The sequence below is a fragment of the Nannospalax galili genome, unplaced genomic scaffold (assembly GCF_000622305.1).
Source record: "Nannospalax galili isolate Female #2095 unplaced genomic scaffold, S.galili_v1.0 scaffold335, whole genome shotgun sequence".
Classification (NCBI taxonomy): Eukaryota; Metazoa; Chordata; class Mammalia; order Rodentia; family Spalacidae; genus Nannospalax; species Nannospalax galili.
In genome coordinates this window covers 3,029,324-3,046,670 of record NW_008337842.1, presented here as the reverse complement: position 1 = coordinate 3,046,670, position 17,347 = coordinate 3,029,324, and the positions used below count along the sequence as shown (strand labels likewise).

At 39.3% G+C, this 17,347-nt stretch overlaps 1 protein-coding gene across 1 annotated transcript in view; it reads left to right on the top strand.

The window, feature by feature from the left end:
* Positions 1–12,458, top strand: part of CUNH11orf88 (chromosome unknown C11orf88 homolog) — a 29,905-nt gene extending 17,447 nt beyond the window's left edge. The window contains exons 4-6 of the mRNA XM_008832806.1: positions 9,302–9,361; positions 10,116–10,168; positions 12,318–12,458. Of these exons, the coding sequence (XP_008831028.1) occupies positions 9,302–9,361; positions 10,116–10,168; positions 12,318–12,375 (171 nt within the window). The 3' untranslated portion in view covers positions 12,376–12,458. The remainder of the gene's footprint in view (positions 1–9,301; positions 9,362–10,115; positions 10,169–12,317) is intronic.
* The last annotated feature ends 4,889 nt before the right edge of the window (positions 12,459–17,347 follow it).

Genomic DNA, 17,347 nt, shown 5'->3' with positions numbered 1-17,347 from the left:
AATCACACTTGGCCATCATCAGTGTCTGTGTATGTGTGTGTGTGTGTATGTGTATGTGTGTGTGTGTGTGTGTGTGCTGCATTCATTTTTTAGGAGGGTGGATTTTTTTTTTGAGACAGGGTCTCACCCTGAAGCCTAAACTGGCCTGAACTCACAGAAATCCTCCTGCCTCAGCTTCTAAAGTGACAGGATTTTAGGCATGAGCCACCATGTCTGGCTGTGAATGAAAGTTTTAAAATAAGAGCAATATTCTTCAGGCAATTATTATTGATTTTTCTGTTAATATATATGTAATACAGATAAGAAAATATATGGTAACAGGGCCAAGAAAATACACTTTTTTCCTCTTTTTAAAATTTTTATTATTTTTATGTGTATGCATGTATTGCCTGCGTGTAGGTAAGTGCACCCATGTTGTGTAATACCCACAGAGGACAGAAGAGGCTGTCGGATTCCCTGGAACTGGAGTTAGGAACAGTTGTTAGCTGCCATGTGGGTGCTGGGATTTAAACCCAGGTCTTCTGCAAGAATAACCAGTGTTCTTAACTACTGACCCATCTCTCCAGCCCACTTTTTTTCTTTATAACAAAAAATTCATACTTTATTGAAACCTACATTCTATATTGATTTCTATGCTTTAAAAAAATTTACATTGACTCTTATATAATGACTGATAAGCTTTTTCATTTTAATAAATTGCTATTTTTTAAATGAAACATATGTCAGAGCAGGGAAACTGAGCCAAGATGGAGCAATTTCCAAGAAGTATGGAAAGATGCTTAGCTCTGCATTTTTTTCCTGCAAGTCAGCGTTCCTCCTCCCTTTGATTAATAATCCTCCATCCTCCTTCATCCACTCCCAAAGATTACTGCAATCAGAGAAAGCCTTTTCAATGATTATTCAGCTGATCTTTTAAAAAATTATTTATTATTATTTTTTAACGTATATGCGTGTGTTGCCTGCATGTAGGTAAGTACACCCGTGTCATGCAATTCCCGCGGAGGACAGAAGAGGCTGTCGGATACCCTGGAACTGGAGTTATGGACAGTTGTTAGCTGCCGTGTGGGTGCTGGGATTCAAACCCGAGTCTTCTGCAAGAACAACCAGTGTTCTTAACCGCTGAGCCATCTCTCCATTCCCTCAGCTGATCTTTTAAAGTGCATGGTAGATCATTTGAGGTCCAACAGTTCTGGCTTTTTTTTTTTTTAATGTGTATGCGCGTATTGCCTGCATGTAGGTAGGTGCACCTGTGTCGTGCAATGCCCATGGAGGTCAGAAGAGGCTGTCGGATCCCCTGCGACTGGAGTTAAGGACAGTTGTTAGCTGCCATGTGGGTGCTGGGATTTGAATCTGGGTCTTCTGCAAGAACAACCAGTGTTCTTAACCGCCCAGCCATCTCTCTAGCCCCCAGTTCTGTATCTTATTGCTGTGGTAGATATAAATTTACTCTGTGGTAGGTACAGTATCTACATAGCAGGCTTCAGTGAACAGACACAGAGGATGGTGAGTTTGTGGTTGAAGCCTAGAGGAGTCTACTGCCTGAAATCAAAGACAAATGGGAGGATATTTTTTACTGTTAGTTTTGCCTTTAGCCAATGACACTTCTCACCTTCCTGAAGATTGCATTTGTAACATACAAGTGAAATTCAGCCTAATGAAGTTTAAAATTCTTTGTAGATAAAAACTTAAAATTCCTGAGTGAATTCCCAATCGTTGATTTAAAATTAAAAATTAAATAATAAAATCTAAAGAAAATAAAATCATATGATATTCTCAATCTCCATATAACTTTGTCTTTTTGAGACAAGGTCTCTCTGTGGCCCCAGCCAGCCTGGAACTCACAGAGATCTTCCTGCTTGGATTAAAGGTGTATACCACCATACCTGGATAACCCACAGAACTTTGATTCTGCTTATGTAATATTCTAAATATTTAATTTCTAATTCCCATTCTATAGTTAACATAATCAAAAGTTCTGTCACAAATACTTAGTTTCCATTAAATATGATCTTGGAAAGCATGTCAGTTTATTCATACCACTGTAACTCTTCCATATATTCTTTATACTTTAACCATGTTTTTGCAAAGAGCCTTGTGATACCATCAAATAAGTAAATTAACTTTAATCAAGGCTGACCACAGGCTGGACTAGTCGCCCCTGGTGTCTGGATCCACAGCATACATTTTCTACTAGAGCATAAATTTTTCTGTGGGAACAGGGACTATGTCTTTGTCACAACAGTTAATATTAATTCTTGGTTTTTTGAAATGAAGATTGAATGGGGTCCCTCCATGCCATCACCGTTTTCCCCTTAATCTGTAGTAGGTGTTTGAAGCAAAGAAAGCACAAGATATGGAGTCAAACAGAACTGGAAATGAGTTTGAATCCTCGGCTTTGCCAGTTACTAATTGGTTTAGTGACCCTGAGAAGAGATACTTATTTTTCTGTGTAAGGAAATAATAACAGCAGTACTGATCTTGCTGTGTTGTGACTGCTAAATGAGCTCATCTGTAAAGAACTCATACAGTCTGATACCTACAAGTTACTCAATGAAAATTCGTTTCAAGTCTTCCCTACTTTCCTGCATTCTTTATTTCTTAAGTCATTACTGAAAAGAAAAATTCTGAAGGTGCAAAATAAGTTTTCGTATTAAATGAAAATGCTTAGACTGGAGTAGTAAATTTTAAAAGATGATGAATAGATTACAAAGGCATAGTCATCCAAATAGCTACATCCTGATTACAATACACAACCAATAGCCTGGGCCATATGAAACCCTGCTTCAACCCCACCCCCAAAAAAAAAAAAAAAAAAAAAAAAACCCTCAATATTGCATTGCCCTTTGATGGACAAGAGTGAATTAAAAAACAAAAAAGATTGGCTTTTGCATACTGTCAAAATTTTCCTGTTATGTTTAACTTTAATCATATCTTTAGTTGTGACCTGAAAGAAGAAAATTTATCACCAAAGATAATATGTTTAAATTTTAACCATGGAGTATGAAGTGCCTGAACAAAGTTTAACTGTTTATAAGTAAATAAATGGTAATTAAACTTAGCAAAATGCCTCTACAAGTGTAAACCAAAATGAACACCATGATGATTCTAAAAGTCTGAGTCAGTGGTCCTTAGTCAAAACATTCCCCCACCCTAAAAATCATCTGGGAAAGGAATGTTTCGCCTTCACACACACTTTTCATTTCTGGGAAACCTAGAAAGCAGCTGTCTTATAGAAGCTAAGGTACTCTGAACCCCAGGCAGTGTCAGAGGGGAGGCAGAACACAGCAGTGAGACTCCCAAGCCAATCCAAGGTAAACCCAACCTGTTAGCTAAACCGCCACACTCTATATGAAGCACCATAGGTATGATGCTCTTGTTTAGTGTGTTATGTGGACCAGTATGGTATGCTACCTTTATTATAGGAAATTGTCCGTCTCATCTACATTTTCAAGTTTATTGGCATAAAAGCTTCATTTTAAATTAGTAATAGTAGTAGTAGTAGCAGTAATAGTAGAAGTAGTCGTCGGGGGAGGAGGCTGCATGCATGCCATATCAGAGAACAGCTTCGTGGAGTGAATTCTCTCCTTTCACGTTCATGTGGGCTCTAGGGACCAAATTCAGGTCATCAGGCTGGCCGTGCAAACACTTTACCTACTGAACCATCTTGCTGGCCTGCTACACTCACCTTGATCTAGTCACAGCAGGCCTATCACCATTTTGAGCCCCTTCATACTTCTATGCCTCTGGTATTTTAGATTTAACAATGGATTTATGTAAATATTATTTTCCATTATGTACTTTTTCTCACATTTTCTAATATTTGTAACTTGAACATACATTGTATGTATTTACAATAGAAGGAATAAAAAGTTCAGTGGAATTTTGATGAATATATTTCTTCTAGCACTTCTTGGTCTACTTCGTTTTTTTTTTTTTCTAGAACATCATCTCTTGTTTTTCTTTGTGTGTACATGTGTGTATATATGTGTGTGTATGCACATGCATTTGAAAGCCAAAACACAGCCTTGGGTGTTGGTTCAAATGTACCAGCACCTTTTTTTTCTCACTGACTTGCAACTCACCAAGTAGGCTACTAGGCTGGCTGGCTAGCCAGCCCCAGGGATCTGCCAGTGTCTGTCTCCCCAGTGCTGGTGTGAGCCACCATGTCCAACTTTTTTTTTTTAATGTGTATGAGTATATTGCCTGCATGTATGTGAGTGCACCCATGTCATACAGTGCTGTGGAGGTCAGAAGAGAGCTTCAGATTCCCCTGGAACTGGAGTTAAGGACAGTTCGTAGCTGCCATGTGGGTGCTGGGAATCGAACCTGGGTCCTCTGCAGGAGCAGTCAGTGCTCTTAACTGCTGAGCCATCTCTCCAGCCCTGTCTAACTTTTTTTTTTTTTTTAACAGAACTTCTGGGGATCAAACTCGTGTCCTCATTTTTGAGCACTCTACTATCTCCCCAGTCCTGCTCCCATTATATAATAATATGTTTGAGGATTCTTAATCCTCAGGACAACTGCTGAAGGCACTGAAAACTCACCCTTTGCAGATGAGGAAGGTGAAGCTGAACCATGTAAGAGGTGTTTTTCCTTCAGCTAAAATACAGGAGATAGAGTTGGAGCCCAGTCCATCTGGCAGTGGAGCCAAAGTGCTGCACTAAGTCTAGGGTTGGTTAAGAGCTTTGGGAGGGGGCTATCAACTGAAAAGAAAAGTTGTAGTATACTGGAGAAACTGGACAGAGAAATGTGCATCGTATTAAATGGCAAGCAGCACCTTAAAGCTCCCCTCCCATTTCTTTTTCCTTCCCACCAGCCCTGTTTACCAACTAATGCATGGGTTAGAATTCTTCTGTTTGTACACAGTAGTGGCCGATCTATCCTCTTTTCCCCTACACTCTTTCCATTATTTTGAGATCATTAAAAATAAATTTTCTCATAATATTAATGATGATGTTTTATAGCTACCATTTATTAAATACCACCATTTGCCATGTAGTATAAGAATCGTTTATTATCTCATTTTCACAGCTTTCCTCATAGAGGAGAAATAACCAGATTCAGAGAAATGTTCCTTTGATTTACCCAAGACCACAGACCTCTAACCCTCATTAGGGATTACAGATGGAGGGAGGAAAGGAGGCATCAAAAGTAGCTAAGATACTACCTGTCATTAATCTCAAAGCAAAACTAGGATTCAAACCCAATTGTACTTGACTTCACTAACCCACGTTGCCACTTAAGTTGTTTGGCTCTGAAAAGCCAAGAAGAGAGAACTAAACGACTTAATTCTTAAAGTACTACAAAAATTTATTAACCACCCATGAGATATCAAATGTATATATTACCGTCATACTCTAATTTCCTGAAATCACTTTTGTTCTATTTTTTCAGGAGCAGACTATATGTGTACATAATTGTCAAAAATTAATATGCTGTAAATATAAATTAAGGTGTCCTTAGAGTATTGCTTTAAAGGTTAATTAAATTATCAAAATGTTTTATAAATCTAAACTTCCATTAATGAACCCAACCAAAACATTACAGTTAGAAATGAGAGTTCTTTTGTTATGATGAAACTTATTAAGTGAATTATTCTTCCCTACTAATAATGGAAATTGCAAGGATTTTCTTGCCACTGAATTGCATTTAGCTTTCCTGGAAGAGATTTCTTAGAATAGCTAACAACATTTTGTTCAGATGACAGTTGTTTACAATAGTTTTGTTATTCTTTCCCAGGAAACATGTCCAGGAAGCAGAAATCAAATCTCCTTTGAAATCTTTGTGTTTAGTTATATATTATAAAACTGAGTACCTTGTAAAATCTATTGTAATAAAAAGAATCTGAAGTCAAAGAAAAAAAGAATATATTTTGTTTCATTTTTTACTTTATTAATATTCAGCTTTTCACATTAGAAGCAAATGGCAAAATAACTTTCCTATTGTGTTCTAGGAGTTACATAGAAAATAATTATATAGCTTTGCTTGGAGGAGTATTTTTAAAACTAAATCCATCTACTTTTTCATTTCATTTTCTAAAATTTGGGGGGGCTATACTTGGCTAATAATTGTTTATTATACAATGGTTCTATTTTACATCTTGACTCAAGCAATTCAAGTCAATAAAAATTCAATGAGAATCATATACTCAGAATTTCCGAGCTCCAAGGAAGGATAAAAAGATTCTGAAGGAGACATGCAGCAGTGAAGAAAGTGGGCAGAGAAAGATCAGCGCACTAATGAAGGTATAAATTGCTATGTGATCACAGTATAGGAGTGATTAATTCCAACCAAGTACATACGTAATGGGAAAACTGAAGGGGAAACTAACATTGAATGGAATGCATGCGATGAAAACATTGTAGGTCTTCATTGACAGACGTTGCTTTATTTAAACAATAGAGTTGACAGGTCTCATGAAACATAGCTTAGTCTTCAAAAGCACATTTTTTTCTTGCACTCACTGTGATACATGATGCCTAAACTTTAAGTATAAAGTAGAAATCCTCTTCCAAAATAACATTGAAACTTCATAAGCTCAAAAGGGCAAAATCCATAGAATTTGGTGCAAAACTGAGGCACCCAGTGGCACCCAGTTACAGCCACCCAGCATGGGCCCTCCTCTGTGCCTTAGGGTTCCTGAGGTCATTAGCTTCTGCAACCAGCCATCAAGACTGGGGAATAACCCCAAGAAAGTCCTTAGCAGTGCTGCAACCTGGATGGTTTTGTGCACCCTGCTTCCTCTGTCTCAAAAGCTTTCCCTATCCTATCTCTATCATTACTTGGAATACCACCACCTTCTTCAGTTATTAGCACAGACCTCACCATCTCTGAATCTTCTCTGAGTCTCCATCTCTTACCTACATACATCCTAGTGTGAATTGAAGGATCCTGAGCTCAGTTCTTTCATTGCATTTCATCCTAGCCCATCATAGAGTACCAGAAACTATTCACTTGAGTTTTTCTCCATAAGCTTGCCGTCTCCTTCCAGGCAGGAATTGCATTTTGTTCAGTCACTAACAGGAATGTTACAGTGCAGGTATTTATTATGAGTTAAAATGAAACCCCTCTCAAAAAAAATGATGTTCCAACCCTCAGTATCTCAGAATGATCTCTGTTTAGAAATAGAGTTGATGCTGATGAAATTAGTTAACTAAGATGGTGTCATACGGGAGTAGGGTGGGCCTCTAATCCAATCTGACAAGTCATCTGAAGAAGGTGATCATGACTAGTTGAGAAGAGGAAGGAGATCAATGGGGGTAGGAGGAGAATAAGAGAGAGCAATGTGGAGTGAATATAATCAAAATACATTATAATAATAAAAAGCAAATACATAAGCCCCCTCCCGCCAAGGAAAATAGGTGACCATTTAAAGACAGACACACAAGGGGAATGTCATGTGACAGCAATATATAAGCCATGCAAGTTCTATAAGCCATGAAATGGCACAGGTAGCCAGCAAACCACCAGACACTAGCAAGAGGCCCTGAAATAGATTTCAAGGGAGCATGGCCCTGCAGACTCCTGGAATTTGAACTTCCAGCCTCCAAAACTGTGAGACCATAAGTAGTATTGTTTTAAACCAAACGTATATGTTACTTGGGAACAGCATCCCTAAGGAAACAGTCAGTGCTCAATGCATTTGAATGGATAAACAAGTTGGAATTCTTCTCTATCTCTGAAAAGTCTGTTTTCTCACTTTTATCTCTGTCTTCTAGGCTTGATTTAAACAATCCTTTTTCCCTATGTTTGTTTATTATAGGCTGTATATTGATACAACTTCATGCCTGTGCTAAATTAGGTTTTGTACTTATGAATACTCATCCAGCTTATGAAGTTTTGATAACTAAGGCAGAGAAAGGAGAGGTAGAGGAAAAGGCTTTGTTCTCATGTGTGAATACCAAGAAAATCCCTTTTTTCTGTTTAGGCAGAGGCGTGAACCCTGGGCTTGCTGATCCTTTATCTTATGGCCATTTAGTGATAACTTCCTGTGGTGGTCAGTAGCTCAGACTTTGTCATCAAGAGCTGGAATCAAATGCAGTCTGCCTTAACAGCTTGAGGAAATTATTTAACCAAACTCTGCTTCAGAGTTTGATTTCCTTACCTAGAAAATGGATAAAGAGCAGTGTCAAATCTCAGAATTTTTATAAGAAAATCATGATGAACTGTTTTAAAGCCCTTAGTATAGTTCATATGGTGGGTTATTAATTTTTTTTAATTTATTTTATGTGTATGAGTGTTCTGCCTGCATGTAAGTGCACTATATGCATGCAATGCCTATGGAGACCACAAGAGGGCATCAGAACCCCTGGAACTGGAGTTCTAAATAGCGGTTAGTCAACATACGTTGCTGGGAACTGAACCCCAGTCCTCTGCAACAGCATTGTTCTGGTTCGCTTTCCATTGCTGTGATGAAAACGCTGACCAAAACCAACTTGGGGAGGAAAGGGTTTATTTGGCTTACAGCACAGTTCATCAAGGGAAGCCAAGGTAGAAATTCAGGGCAGAAACCTGGAGCACAGTACATGGAGGAATGCTGCTTACTGGCTTGCTCCCCTGGCCAGTGCTCAGCCTACTTATATAATACAGGACCACCTGCCCAGGGGTGTGCTCAGCCTGCTTTCTTATACAATACAGAACCACCTGCCCAGAGGTGGCACTGCCCACAGTGGGCTGGGTCCTCCCACATCACGCAACACTCTAGAAAATGCCCCACAGACATGCCCACAGACCAATCCAATGGAAACAGTTCATCAATAGAGGTTCCCTCTAACCAGGTGTGTCAAGTTGACAACTAAAGCCACCCAGCACAAGCATCCAGTGCTCTTAACTATGGAACCATCTCTCTAGCCTCCCACAAAGTAGGTTTTAATGAAAGTTAGTTTATTATTAGCAAATAAAATCTCTATATTTAAAATCAAAACCAAATTATTTTGAATAAATCTATTGCAGAAAAATATTTTTGATATTTTATTATTTTTTATGTGTATATGTGTATTACCTGTAGATAGGTAGGTGTACCCATGTCATGCAGTGCCTGCAGAGGTCAGAAGAGGATGTCAGATCCTCTGGAACTAGAGTTGCAGATGGTTGTTAGCTGCTGCCATATGGGTGCTGGGACTCAAACCCAGGTCCTCTGCAAGAGCAGCCAGTACTCTTAACCACTGAGCCATCTCTCCGGCCCCAGAAAAAAATACTGTAGCATTCTGCCAATACCAAAATAAAGAATTCCACCTACCACAGATAGAGGCTTTATTATTAAGTCAAAAGACTCACTCTTACTTTTTCCCCCTTCAAACAGGCTAAAAAGAGAGATGAGATTCTCCAACTTTTAAGAAAACAGAGAGAAGACAGGATCTCGGTAAGGCTGACGGTGAAGCCTTTGGCAACTGTCTAAAGGCATGCATGATCTGTGGCAAATTTTCACAGGTTTTGTAGATTGACCCTTTAAATCTATACTTATAAGTCTTGAGCCTTCCATGCACTGGAGAATGGCAAGACACAGAGGTCAGATCATTTGACAAGCCATGAGACCAGTGATATCTCCAGAAGTTTGCGACTCTAATGGCAGAAGTGAGGTGTGATTGTCAGTGGAAATTATTGTTAGCACATTATAAAGGACGTGAGACATCCTTATATGTAACGGGGCTACATCAGTGTAATCTTTGCTTCACAGTGAATGATCTTTATAGATCATATAAAGCTAAGCGATAGCAAACTTTGTAAAAAATTAATAATAGCTAGGCATGGTGGCGCATGCCTTTAGTCCCAGTCCTCAGGAAGTCAGAGGCCAGTGGATCTCTGTGAGATGGAGGCCAGCCTAACCTATATAGCACATGCCAGGCCAGCTGGGGCTGCAGGGATGCCCTGTCTCAAAAAGACCAATAATAATAACAACAATGGCTCACTATAAAGTATGGATGCACAAACACACACTTCTGAATGAGCCTCAAATTCTCCAGTCTGGACATTTCTCATTCAATAATGGTCAGATAGAATAAATCAGTCTTTATAAACTCTGTGATGATTTTTAACTTAGATTAAAAGCTTTCAAGTGAATAAATTTCAGACAGAGGAAGAAGTAAAAGTTTTTCTTTCTGATTCTGTTTTTTTAGAAAGAACTGATTTCATTACCTTATAAAGTTAAGGCCAAAGTACCTGAAGCAAAGTAAGTTTACTTGTCTCATCCTTTTACTTACTGTCCAGAAATGTATTTTTCTGTTCCTTTGTCTCCTACCAATGAATCTTCTAAGAACCCTCACCACTATATTAGAGTTCTCCTGCCTCAAATAAATGTACTTCTTGGAAGTACTAATGCCTGTGACTGGCTATGTCTGTAGAATGTGCAGGCATACACTAGTGCAAAGTGGAAAGAAGATAGACCCTGGGTCTCTGAACATTCACGGTCCTGCTTCTCACCCTGGGCTGTTGTCGCACCTGCATCCCTGTCCTCCCAGCTCTACTCTCCCCTGCCCACCTACCATCTTTAGTGAGTAGCCAGGTCTTATGGATGACCATCTCTGATCCCACCAATAATGTTGACATAATAGCCTGTCAGTGGTGGAATAAAGTTAGAAATGGGTCCAGGAACACACACTCTAGGAGAATTTGAAGGAAATCAGTAATCACCAGTTAGTCACTAAATACCCCTATTTTAAACAAAAAAAGCCTTCATTTTCTTATTGTGACTGAAACCAGCATGGCTAACTCAACATCAGTTTGACAAATATTTTCTTTTCATACTAGATTCAGAAAATAACAGAATAGTAATAGAATTTTGATTATTTTTTTGGTATTGAGGGTAACCCATAACATCAACAAAGTAACAGCTCAAAAGAAGAATGATGGTATCTACCCTGATTTTTAATTTTTCTGTTAAAAAATGAAGGGGAAAAAAAGCTATGTTTTCTACATTATGGGCCACAACTTAGTTTCTTGCTTTTTAGTCAGGTAATTTGGCTTATCTCCTACAAATGGAAGGAAATTAGCCTAAAGGAAAGATTTATTTAACTGACTCAATTGATGGCTAAAGACTGCTACTTGAATAAGCACAGACAGGTCTGGGTGCCTTCTGTCTTTGCATATATCTTTACAGAATATTCTTACTATTCTTATTGATTCACTTACAAGCACATTATTTTACAACTTAAACACATTTTATAAATTTAAATTCCTACCTAATTTCTTGGGTAATACACTCTTTCCTTCATCCTGAAGCCCGAGTTTCATACCATTTCAGAGTGACTTCCTCATTCTCTGGACTTCTTGGTTTTTTGGTTTCTGTTGTTATTGGTGTGTGTGCATACATGCGTGTGTGTGTGTGTCTGTGTGTGTCTGTGTTTGTTTGTGTGTGTGTGTGTGTGGCGGTGTGTGTTTTGGGTTTTGAGACAGGGTCTCTCTGTAGTCCCAGCTGGCCTGGAACTTGCTATGTATACCAGCCTGACCTCAGTCTCACAGAAACTGGCCTGCCTCTGCCTCCTGAGGCCTGGAATTAAAGGCATGTGCCACCATGCCCAGCTTTTTTGTTTGTTTGTTTGTTGGTTGGTTGGTTGGTTTTGTCCTCTGGACTTGTTATAGTTCCAGTATGTACTATTCTTTTGGCAATCATATACTACTTTGTGCCCATACTTTATAATTATTTAATTTATTATCCCTTAAGTTATTTAACTTTTCATATACTTTCTGCCTTATCCATAACTAGGTTATAAGTTCCATGAGAAATTGGGTACCCCAATGTGCCTGCATGTTGGGATTAGGATATATGTGTTTAAAAATTTAGGAGCATCATTTAATTAAATATTAGCTAATTTGGAAATTGATATATTTATAATATATATGCACTTGTAAATACTTTTCCCTCCATCTTTTCCTCTCTACCCAAAATTCCCTCACACAGAGATGCAGCTTTACAATCCCTCCTTCAACAGATCATAGGATAATCTGTGCTCTTTCTATCAGAAAGAACCAGAAAGCATGCTCATAATGATGTGACAATGATATAGTCATTATTCATCATGACAATATTTGCATTTTAAAAGAAGACTGAGTAGAAGGAAATCTAAAGAAATCAATTACCGTGATAATATGTCAGGAGTATGATTCTTCAATATGCAAAATATTTAGGGTAGGATGCCATCTTCCACGGCCTTCACATACTTGACCTTCCATACTTCACACATAACCACTTCTCTCATATATCTTTAATTAGAATCCACAATGCTTCTTATTGAGAAAATGTTCTTAAGTTATTTTCATGATACGTTGTGTTTATGATGACAGAGTTCTGTGCATAAGAACTAATTCTTTTTTTCCAACAGGCATGTGTCACCAGAGTTAGATAAAAAGGAGGAGGAAGAAGTTAAAGCCTTGGAATGATTTGATTGACATGTGGTAGAGGATGACTGACACCTATCTTCACTTCTAAAGCTAGTGTTCCTTACATCAGGGTTACTAGATGGCTGACAGAGTTACACAAGTTAAACGTTAGATGTGCAGAGTTCCAGTAATTTTACCAATTACTGAACATTTATGTTAAAATAACCTAAAATAAAAGTAAATATATAAACAGATGGATTTTTTTTTTGGCTTGGTAAAGTCCTCAAAGTAGGTTTTATTTATACATTTCTTCAAACAGTTGTAGAATTTTTTTTAAATTCCTCCCAAATGTGAGAGTGTAGGGGCAACAGTGGGAACCAGGGTCTAAACAAATACAAATACACGGGCTTTGCTAGCTCGCTGAACCAACACCGAGAAGCCAATTTATTCTAGAATGTGGATGTGCCTGAATTGGCCCCTGAAATTGTTGAAATAAAGAGAACATTAAGGAAATATTAGTTTCTAAAATGTGCGGTCTTTAAAAATAAAACGTCAAAAATGTGAATCTGAAAAGATCTGCAAAATGTGGTACAGTGTTTACATAGAGAAAATTTAACTCCCATTGACTAGAACTCAAATCTAAAACACACTTAAATGGCATGGCATTGGTGACATTCTTCTCAAGGCATTTCATGTAAAAGAAACCAGTAAGTCTGCTCTCACCCCAACAAAAAGACCCAATCCCTTTCTACAGCAAAAGTATACTTTGCAAGAAAAGCAACACTGTACAGTTAATTCACTGCTAAATTAAGATTTCTGAGATTGTAAGAAATGGGGCCAAAACAAGACACACCCCGAAAGGGATGGCTGAGACAGGAAATGTGCGGTAGTAAAGTGCAGGAAAGGAAGCCTGCTCGGCTAAATGAAGTAGACAAAGGTGAGAAGTCAGGGGTCATTCACCCCAGCAGCAGCTGTCTGGAAAACTACACTGCAAATTCTGGCATCTACTGGCGGCGTCCACAGGAGGACAGTCGATGTTGTCACAGTAGTAAAAGTATTCATCATTCAGAGAAGGGCACACTGAAACCAAATCCTGCAGACCTGCACCAGTCACAGTAAGGCAGCCAGAGACGTTCAGGTGCTCCAGATAAGGCAGCCCTCCTCCCAGAGTCAGACCCTGAGACCATGGTCTATGATCTGATAACATCCAGACAGACTGAGAAGCAGAAGTACACGTCCAGTCACTTGGTCAGATTTTCACTCCCAAAGTAAAATAAGTCTTTTCCCCTAGGCAATGTAGTCCTTAATGCTTTTCTACACATTGCAGAAGATGTTGGGAGTGCTGACATAGTTCTTAGAGCTGTCCCTGTGTAACAGAACGAATGACCACAGTACGCAAAGCTAGAGACACACGATGCTGCTGCCAACAGACACTAGCCCTTAGTCCAACAATGTCCTTACTGTAGCAGCCAGATGAAGATCACCCAAAGCTGGAGGCTGTTTCCACTACAGAGCCTTTCAACATTTCCGTGTCCCCACTCTAGTGCATCTTCAATGCCAGCCAAATCTTCAGCATCTAACACCCACATGTAAGGAGCAGAGAAGCTTTCAGAAGATTCGGGTTTAGTCCTGGCGAGCTCATTAGTGATCTCTCCACCAATGCCTTTGTCAGATCCCACAAGCAGGCATACTCCTCAGCGGATTGCTCAGGAATGTCTTTATCTGTCCACGGAGCTGCAGTAATCTTGCTTGCAGAAGTTTCCAAAAAGCTATTCTGATGAGATGTCAGGATCCTAAGAGCTCTAGAAACCTTCTCTAGAGCTACATCTTTTGCAGGAAGCAGAAGGGCAGGCAGGAGGTCTCATACCACCACCAAGTGATGGATTTTTATCTGTTACTAAACACTTGTCCTTTTATACTATTGTGTCTGACATCACACCGTCTCATCTGACACATCCTCAAGCTTCTGCACTGTTTGTTGTGTTGCTGTTTTGTTTTTGTTTTCATTTGAATGGTATTTCCAGAATTTATGTATTTGATTTGTATTATAAGAACTAAATAAATAAGAATCAGGGGCTCTATATGCCCCCAGCTTGTGGACTATCCGTAACAATAAGAAAATAGGGATGAAAAATCAATCTTGAAAACTAAATCTGCTTCGGGGCCTGGAAAGATGGCCCAGTAGTTAAGAGCACTGGCTGCTTTTACGGAGGACCCAGGTTCGATTCCCAGCACCCACATGGCAGCTAATAGCCATCCTTAACTTCAGTTCCATGGGAATCCGACACCTCTTCTGACCTCCACAGGTATTGTATGACATGGATGCACTTACACACGTGCAGGCAATAATTCATACACATAAAATAAAAATAATAAAATATTTTAAAAAGAAAAAAATCTTCAAGTCTTCTTTTAAAAAAATATCCCTTTTCCAAAATTGGCTTATTCCATTTCTAGAACATGAATGAAATTAGACCTGAGTTGCTTCTAGTTCTATGAATAATGAGCTCAGCATGCCCATGTCTCACACACAAGTGCATAACCCTGTTGCCAATCTAGCTCACTTTCAAGGCATACACCCTTTGATATATGTTTGAAAAGAGGTCAAGGATTTGTCCCTTCTGTACTGTCCAAATGGCAGTCTTGTAGAAGGTTATATATGCTTCCCCAGCATTCAAGGCTCTGTTTAGATTTGCCATTCACTTCACTGTTATCCTCTACCAAAGGCTCCTGGACATAACCTCCATGTCATGTGATTGTAATCCACACTGCCAGATGAGGAGTGTATGACCTACTGGTCAGAACCTACTCACAGAGACAGGCCAAGCTTCAACCAAATATTTGAAATCAGAAAGAGGTGAATATCCAAAATCCAAAATTATTTAAGCACTAGCATGACACCACAGGTGGAAATTTCCACACCTGATCTCATGTGAGGGTTGTAATCCAAATGCAGGCACACTAAAAATAATGTAGAAGGTGCTGGAGAGATGGCTCAGTGGGTAAGAGTGCTTAGTGCACAAGCACAAGGACCTGAGTTTGGATGACCAGCACCCACATAAAAAGGCTGGGCATAACGATGCTGCCTATAGTCACTAATTGGAAGGCAGAAACAGAAGGACCTGTGGGGATGGTGAATCATATGCAGGCCCATCAGTCAATTGGTGAACTCCAAATTCAGTGAGAGATACTGAATGACTTGGAGTGTGAAATAGTGCAAAATAATCAGAAGATACCCAGTGTCAACATCTGACTTTCACACATGCATGCACAGGTGCATGCACCACACACACACACACACACACACACACACACACACACAAAATATTGCAGAAAATTTCCTTCAGGCTATGTGTATAGGATATATATAAAACAATGAATTCTATGTTTAGCCTGGAGTCCTGTCACCAAAATATCTCATATATGTGTGACTATTCCAAAATCCAGAACAGTCCTGGTCCCAAGCATTTTAACTGGTTGTCTCTTGGTGACCTTATAGCACATCAAGCTGAAGATTAGATCTTGGGCCAAAGAAATTTTACCAAGAAAAATTACACTTTTTTTTTTTTGAGCAACCATCCTTCCTGTGTTGACACTTTCTTGTGTTGCCTTGTATAGCAGTTAGCTATTACTGCAACAGTGCTGCATAACAAAGTTCTAAAGAAGTATTTGCTGTTGCTCATTCATCTAAAGTTCACCTAGAACCACAAAAATGTCACACTACAAACCTGTCAATTGACCGAAGCCACCCCGAACCACATACCAAACTCTTGGCCAATGCGATATTTGAGACATGCTCCTCTCAGATAGCCAAGAGAGGCAAAGAAATAAGCAGAACCTGTAGGGGCTTTTCTGGTCCAGGCTCAGAAAGTTCTGGCTTATTCTACTGATCAATCTCATGGTCAAACAGAGACTAGGTATAGGGGAACATGCTCAGCTTCTTCAGTAAGAACTGCAATATCACAGTAAAGGGTTTCCAACTTGCCCCTATCTGCCGCCCTCCTGGGGAGGCAGCCATGCAAATTCTAGATCTGAGGGGCTGTAGGACCCTGCCTTTTCTCCTGGTCTCCTCTGAGGGAAGAGTGGTGGGCACCCAAGTCAGGAATGGGGATGCTTATCAAGAATTAGGGTCATTACTGTAATCTACCACACTCAGTCAACTGTATATGCTAACAAAGTCAATATGGACCAAGGTCAGGGTATCAAAGGTCAGGGTATCAAAGGTTGAATTCAAAACAGTAATTATTTGAACCAAAGTGACAGTTTCATTAAGTTGAAACATGTTGTAATATTAAAAATAAATTATTTTCAATTGACATTGAAAACCTAGCTACCTGCACATTTACATACATACACGCCTTAGCAAACCATTACAAAACTCTTAGGTAATTATTAATGCCATCAAGTATTAAATGAAACAGGCAAAATGATCTGTCAAAGGCCACACAGACACTAATTGAGGAAAAGAAAGATTCAAACATAGTATCAGGCACAACCTCAACTGTCCCACCAGTATAATCGTTCTCTATTGTGATTAATAGTACTCTGTGACAACCATGACTTTCTAGAAAGAATGTGTGTCAGATGTGAGACAGTCTAATCAGAACACAGGAGGGCTATGAATGAACATGCCATCAGGTCAGTCCCCACGCAGGTGATGCCCCTGTTTTCTGCAGCTGCACACTGGCCCCATATTCTCGGTGTTGCAAGGGATCCCCAACTCCTGTGCCAGCTTTAATCCAGGCTTGTTTGTTCAGAACTTCAGTGGCTCAAGACCTTAGGAGCCCCACTGTTTTCTTAACTGCTGTTCTGAAAAGCTCGGTGAATAAGGAAACAGAAGCAAACTGGGGGACGGAAATCCAGAAGTGCCTAACCAGATGGGGTTTCTGCTACGCCTCATCATAGGAAGTGGGAAAACCCTCACCCTGCTACTTAATTCCTTAGTTCTACAGCCAGGAGACTGACTTTATTATTCCAATGCACTTGAAAATATGTTGTTTACTATAAGATGCTAATATAAAACACAACTATT